Below are 20,595 nucleotides of genomic sequence, written 5' to 3'. Positions count from 1 at the left end.
CTTTAATTGCCCCATTTCGCATTAAAGATACACTTCATAGACCTTACTTACACACAGATGGTAACAGAATCTATGTTTTTGGTTCCTGGCGTCTTGACGGTGATTTAGCTGTCCCAGTTTATGATGTCACTGAAAATAAATGGCAATCAACTGTAAAAACACCTTCCAAATATCTAAGAGAAGGTATTTGTTGCAGTTTCTTTTGAAAAATATTTAAAATAATTTAAATCGTTTTTGTCGTTTAATGTTTGTTTTAATCGCTTTTCGTAACAAAGTTTCTTTTTAAAATAATTACTTAACTTTTCAAAGTTTTCAAATGTAAGTTACTGGCTGATTATATAAAATTGAAATATTTCCCTAGAATATTAGCTTCGATTAGATTGTTTAACGTAAGTCCAAACTTAATTATAAAAGTCTTAAATAGTCTGATGTTACTCAGTCTCTGAATTTTAAGATATTAAGTTCATTTTATTATTGAATAAAATATTTTTTTATAATTTAATTAATTTAGATTTGCTTTTAATTAATCAACTATTATATTTTAAAGCATTTGTAAAAGATAAATAATAACTAATACTTAACTTTTTCTATTTTTTCAGCAAAGAAGATTTTTATAATTTTGCTTTGCATTTAAAAAATTTAAATAAGTTTACTAACTTTATTATGCGTTTACTAAAAACCAAGTAAATAATCAACAAAATTTAAAACTTGTTTATAAAGCTTTATAATTTTCTATAAACACTAATCAAATAGATAAGTTATTTAATAACATATAGACTTTTGACAAAATTAAATTTATATAAGTTGTTAAATTTATATAGCTTTATTTCTCATATTAGTATAAGGTAAAGTAATCCTTGCATAAAATATGACATTTTATATGTGAAGCAGAATTGTTAGAATACCAATGTTGATATGCCAGCTGAACACTAAATATTAAAAAAAAAAGTTTTTCGTTTTTACTAAAATATCAAGCTCTTGTTTTATGTGACTAAATACTCATCGAAATCCAGCAGCCCTGATGCATTCTTTATGTTATTATAGCTTAAGAAGCAATGTTAAAAAAAAATCTGATTAATAATTAATTTAGGTTTAAGTCGTTTTAAAACAGTTTTTTTCTTTTCGTTAAAAATGATGAAGTCTTTAAAAAAATCTTTTTTTATTTATCTATTGTATCCTACATAATCATTGTAACGTTAATCCGGTCGATTTTAAATAAAAATATTTCATTAAATATTTTTGTGCCTAAAAAGTATTATTACAACAGATTTATTAGATTCAAAGGGATAAATAACATTTTAACATACCATTTCATCAAAATAAATATTAAAAGTTTCTTTATGATACGGTATCTAATGTTATAATGGATTTATATTTAAAAACGGCTCGGTGCTGATATTGTAAGTATCTTAATCACGGTATTTAAAATATTTTGAGTTGACTGAAACCCAGTGGACAACACATAAACAAAAATTCATATTATAAAAATTCATTTTTTACGCAGTGAGTTACCCACGCAATTCTAAATTCAAGTTTTAGAAAAATATATCCTGTGACCGTTTATGAAAATCAAATAGTAGCTTAGAAGATTTAATTGAAAACTTTACCTTATAAGCACAACTCGGCTCGTCAAGCAAAAGTATACAACACACAATTTTTAATTTAGCTAAAACATACATATAGAAAACAAATAACATTTAGATACCGATAAAATATTTTATATATAATATAACACAGTATTTTCTGTACTTATAGGGGTTTAGTAAATGATTTATTATCTGCTTTTATAGGTTATATTTTAGACAGTTTATATTTATAGTATCACGAAGCGAATGCAAACTATTTCTTACCACTCAGTCGTGGTGAAAGATTTTTTTTGCTGCAATATACTTGTCGAAAAACGATTGTTGTAAAATTATAATAAACAAATCAAAAAACTGAATATTAAATGCACTTTAATTAGACTTGAAAAGTTTTTTAATAACGACTTACAAAAAAAAGAACTTATGTTTTATTTTTATGCTACCTAATTGAAAACATATAAAAATACTTTCTTTTACTGTTTGTTATTTTTAAAATTTGTTACATACTTATTTCATGAACGGCGGGTAAAATAAATTTCAAGCTTTAAACTCCTGTGACGTTGAAATAACTGTAAGTTATTGTAAGTATTTGCTATTTAATTAAAAACATAAAAAGAAAACCACCGAAAAACATTTTTCTATTATCCATTATACTTAAATTTTAAATATCAATGTTAAGTAAAATGGTAAAATTCTAGCTAGTCTAATGTTGTATAAATAGTATACAATATTGTAATTTTAATTTGCCTATGAAAACTTGTTCTAAAATTATAGCTGAAAAATTCTTGAATAAAAAAAAAATTCTTTGAAGTCATTTTTTTGTTTAAAATTTAAAAATTGCTAAGCATAAGTTATACTTATAATTAAGTTATTTTTTTGATGATTTAAGTAAAATTGCGTATGACTAGAAAAATATACTTAGTAAACTTTTTCCAAGTGCTTTTAATTCTTTTTTTTTCTTTTTAGTTTTCTTCTTCCTTTTTAGCTTTTTTGTTTTTCAAAAAATTTTATTAACAATGAAACAAAAAAATATTTAAATGACTGATGTCATTTCAATTTTATTCTTATCAACATTGTTTCAAAATCATAAAAAAAGGTATCAGAGAAAAATGAAAATATTAATCTAGAGAATATGCTTTAGTGTAGGAAAAAAACGACGGATTCCAATAAATATATCATATTTTACGAATTGCCTTATAACAAGTACTATAATTTTTTATAAATGTAATGGCCTAAAACTATAATTATTAAAACCTTTTTTGTTTAATAAAAGCACAACTTTAATGCTCGATAAAAACACAACTACAGTAAGTAAGTAGCTAATAATTTTCAGGGATATTAGGTTTATTTGTATACTTTCTTTACACAATCCGAACCTTTAAACGATTTTTAAGACTTTTACTAGAAACTTTGAACTAAGCCTTGTTGGTACGTTTTCCTACTTACACTTGATGATCTGGTGGCTTCATACCTAACAAACAGCAAGGAGCCTTAAAATATTGATTTTTTTTTGACTATTTTGACTAATAACACAAATGAAAAACATCATGCAATTTTTTTTTAGTTCTTCGTATCAAAAAGGCTGTGTTATGTAAAACGTTTTATGTATTGCTTGAAAAAAATTTCACACAAAATGTAAACATTGGTATAACTACAATAGTTTTTCGTTTAAATGCAAGTTGTTCTGAGTATCTAAATAAAAACTGCTTTCAATATATTTTTGTTTACAAAAATATTTAGATAGATTAATTTTTTGTTAAATTCAATAAACAATGATCTATATTAAAACAATTTTCATCCTTAGTTTTTTTTCCAATAACATATTTAATTTAACATTAGTTAAGTGGTTTATTAAACAAAACCAAAAATTGCTCAAAACTTTTTTGGTTCAAGGACCTGGATACGCAAAAAGACCTCTCGATCATCAAGTTGCATACCCAATATAATCGAAATTATAATGAGCTACAAATGAAAAAAAAGTAGAAAAGTCTACAGTAACTTTGTTTAATACAGAAGAAACGTTACATTAGTGTACAATGTTTATGTAGTATGTTTATTAATTGTTCGTCGGAAAACTATATTTCAGATGTTTTCTATCTGAAAACTATTTGAAGTTCAGTTTTATAATTTTTACTCGCATTTTTGTGGACGTTGAAAAATATATTTAGAGATTTTTCAAACTATTTTTTTTTTAGAGATCAGGTATGATCCACAAAAATCTACCAATAAAAATTTAAACTATCATGTACTGTTAAAATCTGTGTATGGCGTAACGGCTGATGCAAACAGTAAAGTATCCTAACCATAGATCTTTAATAGTCTTGAAGCATTAAGGACAAATATGTAGAAAATTAAAAACAGTTATACTGAATAATATTGTTTTATAACCGCTGTACCATAGAATAGAGCTTGGAAAAATATTCGCCAGTATTACCATTATTATTCCATTTAATATATGTATAAAATCCATATAATTATGTAAAAGGAACGTATATTATCTATTCAGTTGTTTTTAGAACTTTTGATTTCTGGAATTTCTGCCATAACCAACTAAAATTATATTTTTTTGGCAAGTATGCTTCGTAGCATAACATATAATAAAAACTTTAAGATAGAGGTGTGTAACGTTTTGAGTCCGCGGGCCAGATGTTGAATTTTTTTTTTTGCAGGTCGAATCATTTCAGTTAATTATATTAATTTACTAAAATTGCTCAACTACAAAATTAGTTCTGATAAAACATTTAATACTGACTTTTTTTTATCACATCCACTTCAAGTTAAAGTTAAAAGCTCCCGTAAATAGGTAGGTGTTAAATGTGTTGCAGTGGTCTACTATATAGTCTACTATATAGTAATATAGTTAAATACATTCTAATATTTTCTTCTTCTAGTATACTGATGAGTCTCCGTTTTTATAGATGGTTTGTTTTTGTTGGAACTAGTTGCAAATATGAGCTAATCGGAAGAAAACAACAATTTTCTGTGATTTTTGCAAAATGTCTAATAAGTTGAAGATGCTGTCGAGTTGGTAAATATAAGAAACGAATGTTTCCATTTGCTGTACGTACTTGAAGTATGTAGTTAGTATGCGGTTGTAAAAACTTAAAAACTTCTATTTACTGTAACTACAATATTTAATAAGTAAAATTAATTTTGTTACCTTATCAAACCAAACTATTTATTAAAAAGCCTCTAATCCAACAAAGCTTTTATTGATAGTTTGAAAAACTACTTGAAAGTTCAAATAGTAATGTATTAATTGATAAACTTTAAACAATTTTAAGTATCTGTGTGATGTCTGTAATTTAAAAACAAAAAATTTATAGTTAATGAATACTGCTCGAATTTCGATGACTGACTATTGTTGCACTAAGTAGTACTTTTAATCAGCAGCCATTTTTTGTTAAATCAGTAGTAAGAGTTAAAAATTAGTTAAACAACAAAATTAAAGATAACATATACCGTGAAGTCAAAAATAAAAGGACTTATGCTGGGATTTGAACTCGGGTCGCTCGCTTCCTTTTCCTGACCCTTACCACTCGTCCACTAAAACTCTTGATATAGTTACTTATAAAATGTATATAAAGCATAATTTTCTAAAAATCGTGTGGAACAAACAGATAACATAGTAAATAACATATACAATATTTTGCAAGTTTTCAAATTAATATGTTTAATAAATTGACAAAAAACATTGTACCTTACTTTTGTTTATATCATATTTATTCTAGTTAATTATTTCTAGTTAATTATATAAACTACAAATAAATATCATTTATTAATGATTACTTAAGTAAGTTACTGCATAAAAAATTAATGTAGAAATTAATTTTCAATTTTTTTAAAATAGATGTTTTAATAGTGATTATGAAACAAAGCTTGTAACTTAGTTATAACATATAAATACTAGCAATTTAATTTTGTTCTTAAAGTACAAGTCATAATTTTATCAATACAAGTTTGTTTGATTTTATCTGCCATAAAAATATTTTTTTATCAAACAAGATGTTTTAGTAAATACAATACTAATAGTAAGTATTTCAAATACTTTCAAAACAAATACTTTCTATAACTTTTTTTTACTTTTTCGTAATAATGTTATTAAGCTTAAACTTATTTGTATAATTTTTTTTCTCATTAATTAAATAAGGAAATGTTACATAATGAAATATGCATTTTTAAATGCTAGAAGTTTAATCTAACTTAAATGAGTAGAAGCCATATATTTTTTAACAAAACTTTAAAAGTAGTTTAAATAATAAAACTTAAATACTCTAAGTTTAAAGTGAATTTGACTAATAATTAAAATACAACTGCTTTATATACAAAATGTTTATAAACTGATAACTTTTAAAGAATGCAGGTAAATAAAGAAAGCTTCAGAATTAAAACACAATATATTTTACAGACTAAACTTTTTCTGTGTAAATAGACATTAGTAATTGTTTTAGACATAAGACCTTCGATCCAAAGCACCGAACAAATTACTATTGAAATTTTTAACGAATACACTGAAGTATAAATACTCAAACAACTATTTTCTAGTTAAAATTAGCTACATAATTGCAAATATTACTAAACAAACTAAAACATAAAGCAACGATTAGTTGTAGTGTTTTCAATGTTTTTATTAAGACCAAAAAAGCAAAAATAAAATGTTTACTACTTTTAATGGAATAATGATTATCATTTAAAAAAGTTTAGAAGCGTTGTTAAAGCTTAAAACAAAGCTGTTAAGAGTTTACATGAAGTTATTATCTGTTTCATTTCTAAAAAAAAAATTAAATCGTGTATTTTTATTCTATATAGTATCTCATATGAGCTAAAGGTAAAAAAAGTTTTATGAATTTGATTTTTTTGTGAAAGTTTTTATTACTTTTAGAAAAGTACAACCTTATACTTAAGAACACAGCTAAAGTATAATTTTTTTTCAAAAATGTAACTATTTTAACTATTAAAAGTTTACTATTATTTAATTCAATAAGACATTTTTTAAAGAATAGAATAATTTTTCTACTTTAAGTTAAATTTATATTATAAGATACTTAAATAGTTTTATAAAGTATAACAAAAAGACACACACAATTTAAACACGTTGTTTTGAGAACATAGTTAAAACAAAACTCTAAATGTCTTTAAAATTAATTTATTAAAAAACAATAAAACTTAAGTAAAACTGTTAATTTTTATGAAATTGTTATAAGGCTGAAAGTTTTGTTTTTAACTCTGTTTAGTAACGTAAACATTGAGCAATTACTATTGCATTTGTAATATTAAATAGAATTAAACTTTGAAATAAACGTGTAAAAAAGACTGATGTTTTTATTAAATAAATTATTATCTGTACTTAATGTTTTATTTAAAAATAAAAAGAGTTCCTTAGTGTCGCTGAAGTACCTGGTTTGTTATAACTGCTATGAGATTATTTGGGATTCCCCGGGTGTTTTGTAAAATATTCAGGTAAACTTACTTGAACTAAAAACAAGTTTAAGATGTTGGAAAGGTAAGTTTTTGTACTACATTTGAAAGTAATGTGATTATTATCCTAAAATTTAACTAAATACAGGGTTGCCACTTTACCTGGAAACCTGGAATTGGACAATTTAAGCAAAAATAACCTAGGAAAATCTGGAATTTTAAAAATTTTGAAAAAAACCTGGAATTTTGATTAAAAAACCTGAAATTTTTCATTATTTTAACATTTTCAGTAGTAAAATTTCAATTTGACACAAAAAATCTATTATATAAATAAGATTTTTTTGTCATCATCCAATTTTTTTTATTAAAAAACACATTTTGAGTAACTTTACAGTATTTTTTCAAAGTTTTTATACTATTTAATATAGTTTCTTATATTAAAATTATCATTAAACTAAAAATAGAACCAAAATGTGTACTTTTAAAAACCTGGAAGAAATTTGAAAAACCTGGAAAAAAATGTTAAAAAGGAGTGGCAATCCTTTAAATAAATACAAATATAATTGTCAATATCTTCCTTAAATGTTGTGATGTGATATGTTGAATCTAAAATTTGTTTTATGTATTTCTTCACAAAAAATTGAAATTTTTATAGATTAAGCATAATTACAGAGTGGCCACCAAACCCAAAATCATAGAGAAATATGGCAAATTAAACAAAAAAAATGGAAAAACTTTGAGTTTTTAACATTTTCTACATGTTAAATATAGATTTGACACAAAAAAATTATGGTATGGACCAAAACTTTTTGTCATAATCAAAAAAGACTTAATTAAAAAAACATGCAAAGTATCTTTACAGTATGTTTTCAATATTTTCATACTATTTAATACAGTTTTTACTTGAAGCTTAATTATAAACTAAAAATAGACCCAATAACCTGGAAAAAATTTCTGAAAAACTAGTGGCCACCCTGTAATTATTTCAAGTATTTAATTAAAATACCCTTAAGTGGGAAGTAAATAGTTAAAAAGGTTTTCATAATTATTTTGCAAATATAAAATTAAAACAATTTGGTAATTACCAAGGAAAATGTTGCACCAATATCAAACCGAAATTATATTGTATTTGATGTCTTATGAAACCATAGTTTTAGGGTAAACATCAATTTTTTAAGCCTAACATGTTTAATCTAATCAGATATTTTTTTTAAACAACCTATATAAATACACAGTAAAAATTAAAGTTATTTGTTATAAACCTAATTAATTAATCGGTTTTTTTCTTTCAATATTGCAATCAATATAAAATATTGTATTGATATAGTTGATTTATATTGTAAAATAAAAGCAATTAAGTGTTTAATTTTTATTAGTTTATAATAAAAAAGACATCAAATATGATATTATTCCAGTTTGATATTGGCGCGACATCATCTTAGGTTATTACCAATAAATTTTCTGACTAGCAAAGAGTAAATTATTCTCCAAATATTCAAAAAATTGTATAAATTTTCTGAAAATTGTCAAAATTGTATAAACTTTCTGCAAAATGGTTTAACTAGAAAATAGGATTAAATAACAAAATACTGGGATTCATTTTTGCATAATGATGGGCCAATCTTTAAATATAAACCCAATTGTTTTTAATAAAATTTATTCATTTAAGTTTTTTTAACAGCAAAACAAATTAATTTTCCAGTTTAAAAAATATTAAGCAGCATAGTAGTAAGATTAAAAAAAAAGTTTAATAGAATTCTAAGTTTCACTTATGAAAAAGGCTTTAAAATAAAATTAAAACATTTGAATAAAACTTAAAAAAAATATATGAACATAAAGTACTTTTGCTTTTCCTTCTTTTGCTATATTTATCAGCTTTAATGGTATAACATGTAAAAAAAATAACAAAGCTAATGTATTTTAAATGTAGATAATGTAAACAATTTCTCTATAATTCTTTGCTAGCTTATAATAATTACTGTATAATGTTGTTAAGTTAAAGGTAAAAGCTAAAAGAATAGTTTAAGTTAATTTTAATTTCTTTTAGTCATGAATAACTCAAATCAAATTCATTAAAAAAATTAATTTTTACTAGTTTTGATTATAATTAATGTGATTATACTGCATTAGTAATAGTCATAGTTGTTAATTTTTATTTTATTTCTTAACTAATGTAATTTTAGTTTTATATAAAAAGTTTTTATTCACCAAATAAGTCAGTCAATTATTAAATATATTAGTTATGTTTAAATAACCACTACCTTGCATGATGTTGCACAAATATCAAACTGAAATCATATTTTGTTCTTGGTCTGTTTCTATTATAACCAAAAGTTTAGTCTAAGTTATATTTTGTTTTAAACAAGCTTTATAAATACAAAAATAAAATAAAATTTTTTTGATATTAACTAGTAGTTTTGAATAATTAATCACTTTAATTTTACAATATAAGTCGGTAATATCAATACAATATTTAAATTGAGAACAATACTGTAAAATAAAGCGATTTAAAGTTTTATTAGTTTATGATAAATAAGCTTGTTTTATTATTTATGTATTATAATGTCATTTTTAGCTTAAGATTAGAGTTATAATAGACCAAGAATAAAATATATTTTCAGTTTGATATTGGTACAATCATGCTAGGTAATTACCAATGATTTTTGTAAACTAATTATGAATTTTAGCATTAATAGAAGAGCTTGTTTTTTTCAAATTAAAGAATTTTGTGTTACTTATAACTTTTTGGTAAATTATAAAATATAACAATTCTACAATATAAAGTATGGTACATGACAATTCAAATTTGGACAACTTAAATTCCAACAATTCAAACTCTTAAAAAAATAGTTAAAAGACTTTATCCAAAAAAGTTATACAAGTTTAAAAAAATATAAAATGCATTTGTTGATCTTATTAATATCTACAAGTAACTTATTATTTTTCACAAAATCTCAAAAATTTAAAAGGTATTTTATAACTACTCTAAATAACTATGTTTTTTACTTTATTTAAGCTATATCTCAAAAAATATTTAATGTTTTGCAAAAAGAAAAAATGTCTTGTAGATATTATTAGGACCAACATATATATTTTTTATATTTTACAAATATACATTACTTATTTAGTTGTGGCCCTTTCAATTTTTTTTAAGAATTTAAATTGTCGGAATTTGAATTGTCCGAATTTGAGTAGTCGTGCACCTATAAAAAATGATATTAAAATAATGTCGTTTAAACATTTTATAACTAATTTAAATTTGAAATAATATCTACATAATGTTTTATCATCTTCTTTGAAAGAACGGGTTAAAATTGCACGAGAACAAAAAATGAACAAGGAAACAAAATTGCACGAAGAAAATATTTCACGAGAGTAAAAAAATAACTTAACTTAGCCTAGTAAACTTAACATATCAATTTACAATCTATAAATATATTTTTTTCATTATAAACTAATTGTTTTCTTTAACAGCTTGCAAATGTGATTCTACAAGTCGCGAAATTTTTTTTTGCTGTAGCTGGAAGTTTCAACTGTCACCTTTTCATTATTAGTTAGTTTAAATAAAAATTAAAAAATCAAATCACCTCTAATAAAATTATAAAAATCATTTCTATAATATTTCTATACATAAAAATAAGATAAATATATCATTTCTTAATCGTTAAAGTAGTTTTAAAAATGTTGTTAGCCACAAACTTTTGAATATACTTTCCTAAAATAAAGTTTATTAAAGTTATCTCTAAGATGTATTAGTAAACAAGAAATCTTAATAAATGATATCGTGATGATTCAGAATAGTTAAATTTTAATAGTTGCATTATTATGTCAGATATAATTTTCTACTGACTTTGAAAAACAACATTACTTTTTAACTACTATACTTGGGTCCTTGGACTGCAAGTGCATTTAAATTTCAAAAGACTATATTAAAATCCAAACATAATTTTATGCTGGTCATAAAGCTATTTGACATTCAGTTTCAAATTTTACAGTTGAGATTAACCATTAAACACAATTCATCATAACAAGCATTCATTTAATTAAAAACTTTCGTCGTTTTGCAGGGAATCACGTCGTCGGAACTTTTGTACTTGGCCGACGTCTGCGCCGGGCTGGCAGGCTTCAGCGAATTGTGTGGCGGAGAGGGTGGAAGGGATTCGGGTTTGCGCGGGAAAAACGACTTCAATTTGTACGACTTCCACTCGACCAACAGCGAGCTTTTCGAGCCCCACTACGGTTTGTTTTACTTTTGAGTTAAAAATAGGTTTGTTTGAAATAAGTAAATTATTAAATTTAAAAACTGTTTCTAATCTTTGAATGTGAAACTTACTATAAAGTTATCCAGATCAGCTCCTTATGTTGAAAGTTATTTGTTGAGCTCATACATTATTCATGTGCTTCTCTTTATTAAGGCCTTATTATATCTCATAAACCGTTGTGTTAATGCTTGATTAGATAATCTGTTTTTAAATGCTATTTCTAATGTATAGCTCTAGTTTGTCACATTACAATACTAAAGAGAAACTTATAGATATTTTTTTATCGTTTGGATATCATTTACGTTTTATTTTTCACTTACTGTATTATTGTACTTATTATTGTTATTATTTCACTTATTATTGCGCTTGCTATCAAAAAAAATATAGATTCTAAAAAGGATTTTAAGATTTAGGGATTTTAAGAATGTTAATTAAACTTAACAATATTTAATTTTGATATAATTTTATTTAGAACCTATAAAATACAAATCAGTAGATATAACACTGCTACTTTAATAAGTTATAAAGCATGTTTACATTTTTTGATTTTTTATTACTGGACTACTATACTTGGGTCCTTGGACTGCAAGTGCATTTAAATTTCCAAAAGACTATATTAAGATCCAAACATAAGTTTATGCTGGTCATAAAGCTATTTGACATTCAGTTTCAAATTTTACAGTTTAGACTCACCATTAAACACAATTCATCATAACAAACATTCATTTAATTTTTCATAGGCAGGGCAGGGGAACATCGAGAAAATACAATGTGCCAGTTCGCCACCGCGTGGCTGATATGCAGAACTTCATGCTGACATGTGCACCCCCTTCACAATACTTGCTCCGCATCACAAAACTCACCATAGCCGGTCACCAGTCGGCCCGCAAAATCCGAAAGGTTGCTCTTTTTTTTTTTAAACTAATGATTGGTTTTCGTGTATATTAGAAAAGTTAGGATAATTTATAAATGTTTTTTATATGAATTGAAATTATTATTAAGTATTAAACTATGAATGAGTATACTGTATGGATATTTTTTTACCATTAGAATTAATATAAGTTCACTAAGCTTTCATTCAAGACATTTTTTTTAATCAGATTTAATGTCAGAGTATTGAATTGTTTATTAAGAATTGCTATGAATAAACACTTTTGAAGCTATAAATAAAGCTTATCCAGTAGCTTTATAGCTTTTTGCATTTTAAAGTTTGCAGTAAAATTGCATAAACTTGTGTATATTCATCAGCCTTAGGCCGTTGAATAGCCGTCAAATACATGTGAATTTTAGTAAACATTTAGGTAAATATATTGTTAAATAACTTACGCCAACTATATCCTAATATTATCACTTCAAAGCTCTTAGCCTCTTTTTTTGTCAAAGCATTTGCCAAACTAAACTCGTTTACTGCTTTTAGTTTTACTTTGTGAGAAAATATAAGCGAATACAATGCTTTCATATACATTATTTTAAAATCAATATTTGTTAAAAAAGTTTTATATTTAAAACACTAAAACAATTTCTATTCAATAACTCTTATAACATTTTATTTTATCAAAAGTTACTCTGATTAGATTATTTAAACATTCATTAAAAACTTCAGAAAATTATCTTTTTATACGCCTTTTCAGCTTGTTTTTATAAATGTTTTATGTATTTACATTTATGTAATTTAATGTTTTTGGTGTAATATAAAAAGTAAATATATTTAAATTTGAAAAGTTCAAGTAAATACCACAGTTTTCTACAGAATTGCTGATGAACAATGCAAAGCTTTGTCAAAACTCCACGCATATTGTTCTATTAATATTTTTATTGAATTTTTTTTTAGATTTAGAAGTTTATAATTTGTTGTTTAATTTAACGTCAGATGATAATTAAAAAAAAACTGTAATTAAATTTTGAATTGTAGTTTTATTTTAAAAAACATTTTTAAAGTTTCAGGTCAATTATCTTTTAACTTTTTGTGTTTTAGTTGTGCAAAGTAAAAATCAAATCATAAAATTTAATAAAAAAAACTTTCTTATTGTGTCGCACAGGATCTTGAAGGAGACGCGGCAGTCGGACGTGAGAGAAAAATGTCTTCAGAAATGGGAAATCCCCGATGAGATCCGCTGGGAGCCGGCAAAGATGCAGGCGCGGGAAGTTTTCGGCGAGCTGTGCGGTGAGAAGGTAGGAAGTGTTTCAGCGCAAGAGGCTGGAAAACACCGGTCAGATCATCCACAACCACTATTGTTACGTCACAGGCAGCCAGACAGCTTATCAGCAGAGGCGTGAGTAAATAACATTTTAAAATAAAACAAGAATATTGATTTTGTCTAATAAGCACGAACTTTCTCTTCAGTATCGTTTTAAGTATTACTTTAAATCGTGATTTTGATAAAAAAGATAAATTAGATTATTTAATGGTTTCAAAATATTCTTTTCTCCATAAATTAAGTATTAAAAGTTATTCTTAAGGTTTTTTTAACTTACTGTATCTTTTAATTTACTTTGATATTTTATTACTTTGTAGAATTTTGAATTTTAACCTATAACTAAAATTTTTTTTATAGTTTTTACTTGAGAATTGAATCTGGTAAAATTGGTTGTAGTTTTCAAACTGCTTCTTAAAACTAGAGATAAACTAATTTTTCAAGACGTAGTAGAAATTAGATAAGCGTTTTTAGCTTATTTACTTTTAAATATGTACAATAGTAGGTTGCTTTAAATTATGTATTAAACAAATGTATATGTTTGTACAGAGAAGTGTTCTTGCACACTATGCAGCAGTACGGTGACATGGAAGGCAGATGGATGAACAAGGGTGAAATGGAACTCAAATTGGAGCTTACCAGGAACACAATCCTGCTCGTTGAAATTTTTAAGGAACTCAATGGTCAAATTCGTAGTCAACGTTGTATTTTTTGTTAGTTGAAGTTTTGTTTGCATTATTGAAGTGTTTGAGTATTTATCAGTAGTTAAAAAAACGCTTCATTAAGATTCTACTTAAAATATCGTAGTTGTTGTCAGTATATAACTATAATTCTCAATTTAACTTTCAAAAGTAGCTTAGTGTGTTACTACAGTGTTCGTGCGCATCAGGCCAAATCAGGCTTGGGTTTGGCGGTCTTAGCGGCTCATTTTGCTTCGAATTCGCGTATTCTTTACCTATGTTTTGCGAATTTCTCTAGCAAAATTATTTTGTTGCTTTTCAAACTCCTCTCTTAAGAAGTTTTCTGTTTGCGCTTGTGGTACTGGTCGCCTGAGTTTTTCGCGAATTTTCGTATGTCCAGCTATTTTCAAAGAAAGTTCTGGCAGGTATTGCAATAATCTTACTTATTTATTATTGTAGTCAAATTGAAAATTCTTAATAAAGTTAATAACATATGTTCTGAATGATATTAAGATCTAAAGGATATTATTTTGTTGAAATGATAGAAAAAACGTTTTGAATTATGCTTGGCACGTTTAATTAAAATATTTAACATATTATCTCAATATAAAGTACGTTTATATCATAATTAAGCTATAAATAAAGCTTATCCAGTAGCTTTATAGCTTTTTGCATTTTAAAGTTTGCAGTAAAATTGCACAAATTTGTCTATCAGCCTTAGGCCGTCGAATAGCCGTCAAATACATGTGAATTTTAGTAAATATTGTTAAATAACTTACGCCAACTATATCCTAATCTTATTACTTCAAAGCTCTTAGCCTCTTTTTATGTCAAAACATTTGCCGAACTAAACTCGTTTACTGCTTATAGTTTTACTTTGTGAGAAAATAAAAGCGAATACAATGCTTTCATATACATTTAAAAAAAAATCAATATTTGTTTAAAAAGTTTTATATTTAAAACACTAAAACAATTTCTATTCAATAACTGTTATAACATTTTATTTTATCAAAAGTTACTCTGATTAGATTATTTAAACATTCATTAAAAACTACAGAAAAGTATCTTTTTATACGCCTTTTCAGTTTGTCTTCATTTATAAATGTTTTATGTATTTACATTTATGTAAATTAATGTTTTAGGTGTAATATAAAGAGTAAATATATTTAAATTTGAAAGGCTTAAATAAATACCACAGTTTTCTACGGAATTGCTGATGAACAATGCAAAGCTTTGTCAAAACTCCAGGCATATTATTTTATTAATCTTTTTATTGTAGTTTTTTTAGATTTTGAAGTTTATAATTTATTGTTTAATTTAACGTCAGATGATAATTAAAATATATTTAAATTTTGAATTCTAAGTTTATTTTAAAAAACATTTTTAAAGTTTCAGGTCAATTATCTTTTAACTTTTTGTGTTTTATTGTGCAAAGTAAAAATCAAATCATTAAATATAATAAAAAAATAATTTCTTATTTTGTCACACAGGATCTTGAAGGAGACGCGGCAGTCGGACGTGAGAGAAAAATGTCTTCAGAAATGGGAAATCCCCGATGAGATCCGCTGGGAGCCGGCAAAGATGCAGGCGCGGGAAGTTTTCGGCGAGCTGTGCGGTGAGAAGGTAGAAAGTTGTCAGCGCAAGAGGCTGGAAAACACCGGTCAGATCATCCACAACCACTATTGTTACGTCACAGGCAGCCAGACAGCTTATCAGCAGAGGCGTGAGTAAATAACATTTTAAAATAAAACAAGAATATTAATTTTGTCTAATAAGCACGAACTTTCTCTTCAGTATCGTTTTAATTATTGCTTTAAATCGTGGTTTTGATAAAAAAAAGAATTAGATTGTTTAATGGTTTGCAAAATATTTTTTTGTCCATGAATTAAGTATTAAAAATTATTCTTAAGGTCTTTGAAGTCACTGTATCTCTTAATTTACTTTGATATTTTACTACTTTGTAGAGTTTTGAATTATAACTAAATTTTTTTTTATAGTTTTTACTTAAGAATAGAGTCTGGTAAAATTGGTTGTAGTTTTCAAACTGCTTCTTAAAATTAAAGATAAACTAATTTGTCAAGACGTAGTAGAAATTAGATAAGCGTTTTAGGCTTATTTACTTATAAATAAGTACAATAGTAGGTTGATTCAAATTATGTATTAAACAAATGAGTATGTTTGTACAGAGAAGTGTTCTTGCACACTATGCAGCAGTACGGTGACATGGAAGGCAGATGGATGAACAAGGGTGAAATGGAACTCAAATTGGAGCTTACCAGGAACACAATCCTGCTCGTTAAAACTGTTAAGGAACTCAATGGTCAAATTCGTAGTCAACAGTGTATTTTTTGTTAGTTGAAGTTTTGTTTGCATTATTGAAGTGTTTGAGTATTTATCAGTAGTTAAAAGAACGCTTTATTAAAATTCTACTTAAAATATCGTAGTTGTTGTCAGTATATAACTATAATTCTCAATTTAACTTTCAAAAGTAGCTTAGTGTGTTACTACAGGGTTCGTGCGCATCAGGCCAAATCAGGCTTAGGTTTGGCGGTCTTAGCGGCTCATTTTGCTTCGAATTCGCGTATTCTTTACCTATGTTTTGCGAATTTTCCTAGCAAAATTGTTTTGTTGCTTTTCAAAATCCTCTCTTGAGAGGTTTTCTGTTTGCGCTTGTGGGACTGGTCGCCTGAGTTTTTCGCGAATTTTCGTATGTGTGTTACGTAAAAACAAATTTAAGTTAATGAATTTTCTTCGTTTAACTTTAGCCGAACTAAAACAACTTGACATATATTTTAAAGGTAGTATACTAGAAAATAAGACGAATTTGTTACTTTCTCTATGGGTAAGTTCGTCGGTATATTTAAACCTACAGAGTTTTCGAGCCTTGTTAAACACGGTTTCAATGTTCGAAATTGTTCGGATAAGACCCAATGAAGGGAGAAATTTCAAGGCTCGTTTTGTAGTTTTTAGCCCTCTAAAAGTTTTTCTTTTAAAACGTTTTGGTACTTTCTATTGCTAAGCCCTTGATAATCAAGCCATACTCTTTTCTCGTACTGTGTTTTCTCGAATACATCGCGCCTACTTTGTATTTTGCTAATCTCTGCTCTTAACAACTCAATTTTAAGGTTGGATCTATAACTTCGTTACAGGCTGTTATAATCTTGGTGAAATTTTTGTGGTCTTACTCAATTACTTCGAGGCGCCTAACTCCACCTCATTGATACTCTGCACAATCTGCTAAGTAAATCAGGTCACGTCCTTTTTGTATCATATTTATCTAGCTATGCGCTCTTCCCATGTTTTAAGTTGGTAGAGGTCTTTATCTAGGCTTGATATTAACCAATTCAATGAGGTTCTATCCAATTAGTTAAATTGTTTGTACCTAAAATTTAGATTTAGGTAGGCTACAGGATCGGGGCTACTAAACAAGGCAAAACTATAAACTAATGTCTTATATTTGTCTTTTTTAAACTTATTTCAGTCCCTAGAAACTTGACTGCTTTCAAAAATACAAAAAAATATAACTTAGTATATATCTAATCTTGTAAATTTATTGTATGTATTCAGTTTACAATATACATATAATCTTTTAAAATTTAATGCTAACTTAAATCTTTATTATTTTATATTTAGTAAACTTTTAATAAAACTGATTGCTTTTAAAAAATGTGTCTATTTAAGGAACCTATTGAATTCTATGGCTTTCTTACTATTTTAAGTGTCTTAGTCCCCATGGTTACCTTTAAATCAAATTTCAACAACTGTTCAATTTCTCAGAATATTTATGACATAAAGTCGCATTTTAACACAATATTTTTCTAATTTTTTGCTAAATTCTAATGATGAATTGAACAAAGTAATATTTTTTATAAATACTATGTAGGACAAATTTAAACTAAGGTGGCCGAAGAACAAAGTAAAAAAAAAACTTTGTATACGTATAAACAATTTCTAATAAAAAACTAATCGCATATATGTACAACTCTAACAAAAAAAGTTATTGTAAACAAAAAAAAGGGGAAGTCCTTGAAATGTATTTAATCAAATTCATTATAGGAAAACAGCCAATTTATTAGGTATTTTCGCTATCTATCGTTTGGTTACGCACTTTCGCTGTGGACACAACGTGCGTAGATTCGCGAGAGGTGACTGTACTTGCTATTCTAACAAAAAAAAAACTTTAAATTTACACTAATCTATGTTGAAATTAAGTTATTAACTGAATTGAATATTATGGTATTGATAAGTTGAATTATTTTATTATAAATATATATACCGAACCGGTGTGCAATTTTTTGTGCCTAGTAAAAATAACTTTTAACACATAACACTGCGTTTAGGTGCTCATTAAAAAAGGTACTAGATAATTGAAACTAGATATTTTCAAAATGACTAAAGTCGAACAAATGTTTCTTTTAAGTTAAAGTTTGTTTAACAGACATATTCTTGAGATGGTGTTTGAGTCGTATACCACTTTTGTGTTTAAGATGCCAAATATCTTGATTCCATTATTTTATAATGTGTCAGTTACACTAAGAAGCTTAAATACACCTGGGTTAATATAAAAGTTCTGTTTTGTTGATGCTTTTTACAGAATACTTAATAGGTCAAAAAGAAGCTTGAACATGTTTAACTAAAAGCTATTCAAAACTATGTACATTTGAAAGCACTTAACCAAATACATTGAAAAACTTAATTTTTTAATACTTTCGCAAGATTTAGTTTAAGTTTTGTTTTAGAGTTATCGTTGTACCGCAAAAACAAAAAATATTTTATAAGTTTTAAAAATACGCAAATGAGCTAATAATAGTACAACAAATAAATAAATATTTTCAAGTTATAAAAAATAACAATCTGTGAAGTTTTTGTAAATATATATGTTATAAATCAAACTATTTTTTTACCAAGAGTTACGTTCTTTTCAATGGTTATAAGAGGTGTGCATACAATTAACATAGAAACAGTTTTATGAAGTTATAAATAATTTTATTTATATTTAAAACGTGTTATTTCATAGGTTACTATGAAGAAGGACCAAGTAGACGCAAAAAGACTCAAGAACAAGAAGCGAAGTAAACAAGAGATAGTGCAAATTTGTTCCTAGTGTTTCTTACTTAATAGGTGAACGTTGTTTGTTTTAGTTTATAAGTTAGTTGATAAAACAAGTTTTATTTAATATTTCAGAATACATTTCAACATATTTCAGTAAAATACAAGTCAAAAGGTACACATTTTAAATTAAAGTTATTTACCATTATTACGTCATTAACTTATTTGGAATGAAGCAGGACCGGACCACAATGGTAGCCTAAACCAGAAGTCGCAGTGCACTTAAAAAAAAAGTTGTCGCGGTCCACACTTAAATAAAACATTATAAAAATAAAAATGTGATAAAATATACTATGATAAAGCACTCGTAAATAGATTTATTATTAGCATTTAATTTCTTTTATTTTAAAGTAGTGCTTAATTTTATCCGATATTGGAACTGTCGCTCTCCAAACAAAGTTTGATTAAATACTTATTTATACATTAAAAATAAGTGAGCTATCAATTAATTGGCTTCAAGTGGCGTCAGGTGCAAATCTGATGATACTTCTTTAACTTGATTGCTTAATACTCAATAAAAATTAAAAACAGCAGTCATATTATTCTAAGGCAAAATTATGAATTAACAGTAGCTTTAAAAGGTCCTTACAGTTCAAAAAAAAACTTGTGGAGTTTTTATTACATGTCGTTTCGTTCTAGTAGAAAAAATTAAAAGTTTAAATTACTGTATACATACATATACACAACTGAATATTTATTTAATTTCGAATACTACCTTTTTAGTTGTTAAACTCTGTACTGGCTTTTTATTTCATAGGTGTATTGTACTTTTATAAATCAAAAATACTCAGCTTAAATATATTTAGTTATGTCATCAATTGTTTAAAAACACGGTAACATTAATATTAAAATTAGCTTTACAGTGTTAAGCTTCTTTATTGTAGCACAAATTTCAAGTAATTAATTTTTTAAAACACAAAGCTTATGGTAACTTTTAGTTTTGATGATGTTGTTAAAAATAGTATTTTGTAGTGAGTTTGTTTTACTATCTACTTTGAAATTAAAACAAATACAATAATCAAGCTTACTATCGAGTTTGTAACATCTCAATGAGTAAAAAATATATTATATTTAAAAAGTTATCAAAATAGTATAGTTACTAGTGAAACTTAAAGTACTTGCTTTTTAAAAAATAAAATGTTAAAGTTAAGAACAAAAATAGTGTTGAAGTAAACTTATAAACTGCAGTAATTGTTATAAACGGAAATAGAAAATGCTAAAAGCTATTTGTTATTAAAATTATATTAATAACATTTAACTTGATCTTTAAAAGATGATAGTTTATCTTAACTTTTATTTAAAAGTTGCGCAATATTTATATTCTAAACAACATTAATTAAACACTTTA

At 25.8% G+C, this 20,595-nt stretch overlaps 1 protein-coding gene across 1 annotated transcript in view; it reads left to right on the top strand.

Annotated features, from left to right (window-relative positions):
• The window catches only part of LOC145829122 (cap-specific mRNA (nucleoside-2'-O-)-methyltransferase 1-like), a 52,363-nt gene extending 33,149 nt beyond the window's left edge, over nucleotides 1-19,214 (top strand). The window contains exons 3-10 of the mRNA XM_082936854.1: nucleotides 11,069-11,244; nucleotides 12,004-12,141; nucleotides 13,303-13,536; nucleotides 14,008-14,162; nucleotides 14,437-14,563; nucleotides 15,629-15,865; nucleotides 16,325-16,479; nucleotides 19,156-19,214. Of these exons, the coding sequence (XP_082792980.1) occupies nucleotides 11,069-11,244; nucleotides 12,004-12,141; nucleotides 13,303-13,536; nucleotides 14,008-14,162; nucleotides 14,437-14,563; nucleotides 15,629-15,865; nucleotides 16,325-16,479; nucleotides 19,156-19,214 (1,281 nt within the window). The remainder of the gene's footprint in view (nucleotides 1-11,068; nucleotides 11,245-12,003; nucleotides 12,142-13,302; nucleotides 13,537-14,007; nucleotides 14,163-14,436; nucleotides 14,564-15,628; nucleotides 15,866-16,324; nucleotides 16,480-19,155) is intronic.
• The last annotated feature ends 1,381 nt before the right edge of the window (nucleotides 19,215-20,595 follow it).

The sequence above is a fragment of the Thalia democratica genome, chromosome 2 (assembly GCF_965202585.1).
Source record: "Thalia democratica chromosome 2, ktThaDemo2.hap1.1, whole genome shotgun sequence".
In the NCBI taxonomy this organism is placed as follows: Eukaryota; Metazoa; Chordata; class Thaliacea; order Salpida; family Salpidae; genus Thalia; species Thalia democratica.
This window is presented reverse-complemented; position numbering and strand designations above follow the sequence as displayed.